Source organism: Ostrinia nubilalis, chromosome 3 (assembly GCF_963855985.1).
Source record: "Ostrinia nubilalis chromosome 3, ilOstNubi1.1, whole genome shotgun sequence".
NCBI lineage: Eukaryota > Metazoa > Arthropoda > Insecta > Lepidoptera > Crambidae > Ostrinia > Ostrinia nubilalis.
In genome coordinates, this window is record NC_087090.1 from 8558068 (window position 1) to 8566723 (window position 8656).

Genomic DNA, 8656 nt, shown 5'->3' on the forward strand with positions numbered 1-8656 from the left:
TTGAGATCATTACTTGCAAATCAAATCAGTTAAAAAAGGAAAGACTAGGCCAGTCTTAAAGCAACGTTGACCTATTAAATAATTTAAAACTTACTTTTGTATAAGAAAATAGGCTTTCAAGAATATAAGAGCTTCAAAATCGAAACTCGAGAATTCTCGAGCTCCGGTAATTTTTTTCTCGTCTCGAATGAAGCCAAATTTCTCGAGTTTTCTCGAGTTCGAGAAAGCTCGAGCAGAAACCCTAGTCACGCGTACGTTGATCTTTGACAGGTAGCTGGACTTTTATAGTGTATCCACAAAATCTTGGTGGTAGATTTTGCGATCACGTGGTAATTAAAATAGTTTATTGTTATTTTTCATTACAGTCTATTTTTACTACAAATTCTATTTCAGACGTAATGAAAAATAAAATTAAGATATTTTTAGCGATGAAACGAAAACGAATGACGAAAATTTGGAACAGCAAGTTATGGATGTATACCTACTAATATTATAAAGAGGAATAATACTAATAATTTATTTGCATAAATAGGTAGTTACAGAATAGTTAATAGGAATGCTCTGCCAGCAGGGTCCCACCTAGTTGTAGGGGGAACATACACAACTAATTACAGTCGGAAAATCTTTGCGGTAGGTACCTCGGATTGTAGTTAGTTGGACAGTGGTCATTTGACGGCCACTTGAATCGTCTCACCCCTAAGCTTTTGGCTACCGCCGGCGCACTAAGCCGGTTGATGCCTAATCTCGGAGGCCCGGCTGCACTGAGTCGCTGACTATACTTTTGCGTCGCGCGTTATATGGTCCTATATGGGGCTCGAGTATTGCACAGTGCTGTGTAGTCGTGGAGCATCCTACTGTTCAAAAAAGCGCAACGCATGATATCACGTGTAATTCGTGGATACCGCATAGTATCCGCAGTTCGTCTATTCCCGGTTGTGAAAACTGACTATGTCCCTACTGAGGATAAATGGAAAAAAAATATTGTCATTAGTGGCGACGTATAGCAATCCTACTAATATTATAAATGCGAAAGTTTGGATGTCTGGATGTTTGTTACTCTTTCACTCAAAAACTACTGAACGGATTTTGTTGAAACTTTACAGTATTATTGTTTATAAACCAGATTAACATAATTATAGGCTATAATTTATGACGATACCTATGTGACAAATAAATTTCAATAAATAAATAAGACGTGTCTAAAAAGCGCAATCTATCGTCATTGGTTAAAATCTACAGCGCTGGACAAACTACTGTTTTTGACGTTCGTAAATATTCATGCGGGGGAAGCCGTGAAACGCCATCTATCAACATGATATCAAACAACAGATTTTACGAACTAAGGAGTAAAACGAGGTCCACGCGTACGAATTATTAATAAAATTAATAATATTTGTATTCATCTGGTCTTACTTGACTTTTACTTTACGTATGTCATGCACTACTACATTTGCGTCAATATTTGTGTACGTCCCCACTAGGCATAATTGGGATGTATTTTTCTAATTTGTCATAAGTTGTGAGAAAGCCTGTAGCTACAACTGGGAAAGTATGTGTCACCACTGGTGACAATCGATATTATTTATGCCATTTATCCTCAGTGGCGACAAAGCTAGTGTCGACAACCGAGAATAGACGCCAGTTGCGAGGTGACCATAGGTCCCAAGGGGAAATGTACGTGTACGTGCACCACGAGAGGTGGAAACCAAAAGGTAGAGGCTTGAGGATCTAGGCCCTAGAGTGCTGAAGGGTACGTCTGGCCGTCAGCCAAATTTTACGTCGCACCATAGAGGCAGTTCTGCCTGTATTAGAGGAGTGGGTGCGACGGCATGATCGCCTCACACAAAGGGCGACCCAGGTTCTACCGGGCCATGGGTGCTTCGGGCCATTCCTCCACCGTATAGGCCGAGAGCCTGTAGATGGTTGTCAGTTAACACTGCAGTCTTGGCACGTGAGTCACCGCAGCAGACTGACACGCTCCAACAGTGCCCAGCCTAAGCGAACGAGCGGCGGTTGGAAATGACCTCTCCCTACCAATCGGGAAGAGGCGTGAGATAGATAGATAAATTGTTTATTTGTTGTAACACACTTTTTTTAATGCTTTTAACACACACATTATGTATAGTTGCTATTGAAATTCAATTCAATATCGAAATAAAGTTAGTTAGTCAAGAAACACACTAGGTGACACCACTGGTATTTTGTTACACAGGTTAGTAATAATTTCAACAGTTGCAACATAACAAAAGTGACAAAACAACATAAGATAAAGATGACTAGCGTTTCAAATAGTTCCCTGCGTCAGAGTGATGTGTGCCGCAGCGATGCAAAAAGCAAAGAGCTCAGTATAAACACTACCCTCAAAAGGGCAGAACACTGATTTTCAGCTTTTGCTAGAGAACGCATGAAGCATACAGGTACGGAATGAACCCGCTCGCTTTCGGAAACAATATCTACATTAGTATAAAATATATGATGAGACAAATAATCTTATGGTATAGTGTGCTTACTTTCTGTGAAAGTGTTCTTTCACAGAAAGAAGCAGTGGAAAGGGGGAGCGAGAGGCCTCAGCCGACACTCCGGTTATCCGCCGCCGACACCCTGGGCGCAAGAGGATAGCTTATGGTCTCCAACTGTCCCTTCCTAACAGGCCTCGGTCGCTAGACATGGAGGTGTCTGGTGGCGGCTAAGGACGAATGCTACAGGCAACAGCCAATGGTGAAGTCCCGCGTTCCCTCATATCACTCATATGGATCATGGCAGAAACAGTCAGGTTTTTAGTGGGTGTAGGGGCTACCCACCTTCTGGTAGGAAGAACCCCACATAACCCACCAGCTGCCCCCGCAGCTGGTGGGTATGAAATGTTATGCATTTTCCGGATAAAAAAAGAATAGTAAACAGGAAAAGTTTGTTTTGAATAGAACCGATTTGAAAAAATCTCTCACCATTAAAATTCAAATTTTTTTCTGCTGAACATAGGCTGTATAAAATATTCTCAAAATAGTAAAAAACCTTTGATAATTTACTATTTGATAAAGAATTTACGTATTTATTATTGATTAGGACTAATGTATACCATTATTTATAATTTGGAGTCGGTGTTGGAAGATTTGAAGATTTTATAGTTTCCTTGAGCTGTCACTTGACAGCCTGGCACACTTTTACGATGGTGGATCAAAGTATTTTGGTTTGACTATAGAGCGTGAGAACACGCACACAGTCATAATTATTTTAGTGTGAATAAAACTAGCATCGAAATTACCTAAACTTGACATGCCACGCTAGACGTAAACGCTCTTAACACTTCGTTTATCCTGCCCGTTTTAATTATTTATTTAAGTTTATTCTTGCGGTTGATAGATAGTACATAATATATTACGAGATTGGATATATCGGAATACTTTTTTTTTTTTTACAAAAATACTTTAAAGTATATTTAATTTTTATACCTGCCGCCTATTTCCATACATCTTTAAAGAAATGTTTCTTAGCACGTGTAGTGGCAAGTGAAATAGTATTATCATCAACCGCTCATCGCATAGTGCAACCTCTGACTCGGCATGCGTAATGCAGAGGCCGGCGACCGGTTATCTGATCGCTCCGAAGGCCGATCTGAACGTAATTATCGGTTAGTGGCGATTAGCGTAGGCTAAAGTCGATCTATAATAATGTCTTATTCCAAAGAACTACCACGACACGACCTTCCATTCCTAATAGTTTTACCTCTACCTTTATAATAAACGACATACTTACCTGTAGGACTGAGCGACGTACATACCTAGAACTGAACTTCCTAAATTATTTACCTATTTGTTTTAAAGTATCTACTTTATCTAATTAAAACAGACTGTTTGCTTTGTATTTTTAAGTCTATTCTAGCTAGAACTAATAACCACTGCATCCTGTAATGAAATCCCCATGATGTCCGTTTACCTTACGCTAAACGCTTGAGCAAACTAGGGCAATCGCGCTACAGTTAGTACTAGAAAATTAGAAATCCGACGACAAAAATCTAGAAGTGTTATTAAATTAATACTCGGATTCTAGAACAGAACCATAGGTAACTGGTTGTTAGATAATAGAATGTAAATTCGCACGCCGTGAAGCGGGATCGTCGGCCGCCGAGCGAGGGTGGTGCGATCAATTGATGAAGAGCTCCCGATAGCTACTGCGAACGTGCCCGGTACACCAGCGCTCGCACTCGGCGCGCCTTTCACCCCCGCGGGATAGACGCTCCGCTCTTTTGTTTTAAGGTTCAGATGGTTTTTTAATAAGTTATCGTAATTACAGCTAAATTATTGTTTGTTAGTGGCGTATGAAATAGTTATCTAACTACTTATATTTGATGATGAGCTGCCGCGAACGTGCCCGGTACACCAGCGCTCGCGCTCGCACTCGGCGCTCCTTTAACTTATAGGTAATACCACCCACCCGTTATCCGCGGGATACAAGCTAAGTTCTCTTGTTTCCAAGATTCAGATGTTTGCTTATACTTAGTTACTTACCGCTTAGTTAAATTGTTAGTTTGCCATAGTTTCTCTCCTATTTAAACAGGAATGTCTAAAAAGTCTACTTAATGTCCGATGTTGGATTTGATAACGCAAAAATTGTGGGTATACTTACCTATCTTAATTAACATTATATCTATATAAAACATTCTTACCTACATACCTACCTTAAGTAGGTACTTATGTAAGAATGTTTTATATAATGTTTACAGATAGTTTAATCATAAGGTCTACTTAGTTTTGTACAATAGATAATGTTATTATAACAAGGTGCAACCCTTAACCCGCTACTTCATTGCTTGTGATCTGGTGAGTTATAATTGATTTACTTTCAGTGAAAGAGAGCAATTAATAAGCCAGGTCAAACAGCGAGTAACGTGTCGGGGGTTTAATCATGTAATATCATTTCGGTGCCCGAATACAGCCCACGCAGAAAAGCCAACTCATCTAAATTAGTTTCACAGCATCAGTTTATTTTATCTTCAGTTCTAGTGAATAGGTTTTTATGAGACTAAAAATTAATAAAGGTTATCTAATTTTCCATGAGTAAGTAAGTAGTTGTTAGGGCCTGATCAGGCACCGTAAAGATTCTGAAAGCCGAACCAGTGATTTATGCGATTTTCCCCACATAAATCTTGCATTTAAAGCTTAAAATTATTGAAATAAATAAAACACATTATCTGAAATTAAAATACCAATCTTTTCTGATCGTATCATTAAAATGACGATACCTTTTCCAATTTTATGCGCTGCTTTCCAATGCACCTGCTGGACGCAGGCCGCTAACCAATCGACCAACGTGGAAAGCATTGGGAGAGGCCTATGTTCAGCAGTGGACGTCCTATGGCTGAAATGATGATGATGACCTTTTCCAATTTTAAAATAAAATAACCAGAAATGAACTGGCTGTATTACCCGGGCAGCGGGGAGGACGCGCTAACAATGTTGACCGTGGCGCGCAAACAGCGGCGGCTGCGTCAGCCCACGGGCCGCTGCGCGCGAGCCGCAACCCTATCTCTTACATGCCAATGTTTTCACGGGAATTTATTTCTGAAGGAATTTGATCTTGGAGTTGCTGGTTGCTTCCTGAAATATCGGTATTAAGTAAATTACCCTGATCTTATTTATTGCAATTTGTTAGATTCAATGCCTATTGACGGTACTACGTTGCAGCCTCTCAGTTTATTATAATCGAGTATTTCATGAAACTGGATATTTTCACGAAAATCAAGCTGTAAAGAGTTTTCACTTTCGTTAATAAAATATTGGATTTACGATTCACTCTCATGCCATAATTTCAAACCATATTATTACTTAGATAATGAAATAACATTAAACAATAAAGATAAACCATGGGCACCTCTCACTAAATCGTACTTAATTAGCAAAGAGCTCGAACAAAGTTAAAATATTGACGGGTTTATAATAACAGTATCTCTATTATTTATTGTTGGCTGTACCGAGCGTCGATTCAATTAAACGCGCGTAATAAGGCCCATGTTTAAAGTGGCGGTGATTAAGCTCTGCTGATCAACCCTTGCTGTGCGGGCACGCGTGAAATCACTTTGTTCGCGCTGCCCGTTGTTCGGCTGCCTGCCGAATAACCGCGCAAATATAACTAACGAGCATTCGTAAATTGTAAGGGTTGCAATTTTGATGTGGCAGGAGTTTATAATATTATTAAGATTACATTTAGAAACCACTATGTTTAATGAGAAATTGCATTATACTTTATTATTTTTTGCAATGTCATTTCTGTATTTAGGAATGTGAGTGAACCGTACAATTTTCACAAAAAAACATTCAAAACTCACGATTATCAGATAACAAGAAAAAACATAACTCCTTCTGGCGCAGTCGGGTGAAAAAAACATAATTAACATGGAAGATATTCGTAGCTCGAAGCCTCTGTAGTTTTGTAGACGTCGTAGTCGACTACGAATTTCGTAGCAATAATGTTGCGGTGTATTTTACGTGGTTGGTCGGGTTTATGTTCTAAACCTAAGTAAATTTTTTTCATGGTCATTGTGGTACTTTTGTAGTGTAAGCACACATGTAGCATCAAATAGTTTAGCAAAAGTGTTTAGTTTTCAAAATGTGTGAAGATAAGTAACCGTGTACAAAATTGTGTGCCATGTTTTTGTATTTATAGTATTGCGTGTTGTGTAGTTGAGAACTTATGTTCTCAGAAACAAAAGACTGAAAGTACGTATAGAATGCGCGCGTCTCGCGACGTCATTGGACCGGAGGGCGGAGTCTCGCGCCGCCCTGTGCCGCCGCGGCAGTCCGAGTCCGGCCGGCGCGCGCCCCGCACGGCCCCATGGTGGAGCACGCGCTCGTCGACTGCTCCCAGGCGAGCGCCATGCAGACCGTCCCGCCGCCGCAGCGCGAGGCCGACGGCGACCAGCTCGCCGACGAGTATGTGCAGAACTTCGAGCTCGACCATCTAGAGGACCACCACCTCGTCAAGCGCGAGCCGCTGCGCAGCGGCTGGCACGAGCTCATGGAGACCCCGCCGGCCTGCGCGCGCGCCTGCCGCCCCTGGCCCGACGCGGGGCCCTACCCGCAGCCGCACGTGGCCATCGCCGTGGACCCCAGCACGCCGCCCGAGACGCCGCCCGCGCCCGTGGGCCGCAGCCCGTGCCGCGCCGCGCTCGTGGACGACGTGCTGTGGCTGCCGCACATGCGGGAGCCGCTCGACATGCGCACCGTGCCCTGCGGCAACTTCGAGGACTGGGAGCGCCGCGAGTGGCGCGAGCAGGACCACCACATGCAGCAGGTGGCGCTGCGGCCCGCCAGCTCCTGCTCGGCCGTGTCGCCGCGCACCGGCCAGCACCAGTCCTACCCCGGCTCGTCGTGCGGCGACGACCTCATCAGCGACGACCTCCTAATGACTCTGAGTGTGCGTGAACTGAACAAGCGGCTGCACGGCTTCCCGCGCGAGGACGTGACGCGGCTGAAGCAGAAGCGGCGCACGCTGAAGAACCGCGGCTACGCGCAGAACTGCCGCAGCAAGCGGCTGCAGCAGCGCCAGGAGCTGGAGCTGACCAACCGCTCGCTGCAGGACGAGCTGCACGTGCTGCAGTTGCAGGTGGCGCGCGTGACGCACGAGCGCGACGTGCTGAAGCAGCGGCTGGCGCTGGTGGGGCGCGAGCACGCCGTGCCGCAGCACGCGCCGCCCACGCCGCACTCGTCGCCCGAGTTCTTCTCGGAGCTGTGACGGCAGGGCGCGGCGCCGCGCGCCGGCGCCTCCGCCGCAGCCTCCTCCGCCTGCGCCTGGCAGCGATACTGAAGGCGCGCGCGACACGACTCTCGTGCTTTTGTTAAGTTTGAAATTTAATTATCATCGGTTCCAGTTTATAGTTTTCTTTATCATTATGGTGGAACAATTTAGCCGTGAATTCCGTCGGGAAGGCTACTGAAACACCGTGTTAAATGTATGGTTGTGTCGTAAATTTATGCATATGCATAGCTTCGTTAAAGTATAATGTGTACTATTAAAATTATACATAAGTTGATACTATGACTCAAACAACTGATTAATCTAATAATTGTAAATAGATACATTTAAAAAACAAAAATATCTATAGGAGGATTTGTGTTTTCCTAATAAAATATTTACTGAAAATATTCTTTTATTTTTCTACTTATTTCGTCTTCAAAACTGTTAAAAAACTACGACATAATTAGGTAGGTATTTATTTTATCACTAGTTTAATAAACTTAATAAAAGTTTAATTACCTACTTACGAGTATTCCCCATATCTCAGCGTTAGATGAATTAATGACTGGAGATGTTTAAAGCTAGTATATTTAGGTATACTTATTTAAAGGCTTTTAAACTGTGGTTTATACAGCTGATGATTACAGATTTCATTTAACTTGAGATATTTTTACATAATATTATTTAGGTAACATGCGATAAATCGATTCAATACTTACCTATTAAAAGTTAAAGAATTTACTGTCTATAAGATGCTATACGTTCACAAACTATTCTGTAATAATAAGTAACAATTTATTTAAAGTGCTCCTATCCTATTTAAAGCTTTTATAGCCCGACCAGGAACATAAAAACCCTCGCCATGTTGCGGAAAACTAATGGTACTAATTTCTTTTAATGGCAACAGTAACTGAAAACTTCACTA

The 8656-nt window shown here is 42.4% G+C and overlaps 1 protein-coding gene across 1 annotated transcript; it reads left to right on the forward strand.

Moving 5' to 3' along the window:
* Positions 1-6828: 6828 nt before the first annotated feature.
* Positions 6829-7728, forward strand: LOC135088157 (neural retina-specific leucine zipper protein-like). The gene has a single exon (XM_063983044.1). It carries the CDS (start codon positions 6829-6831, stop codon positions 7726-7728), a length of 900 nt encoding a protein of 299 aa, XP_063839114.1.
* Positions 7729-8656: the final 928 nt, after the last annotated feature.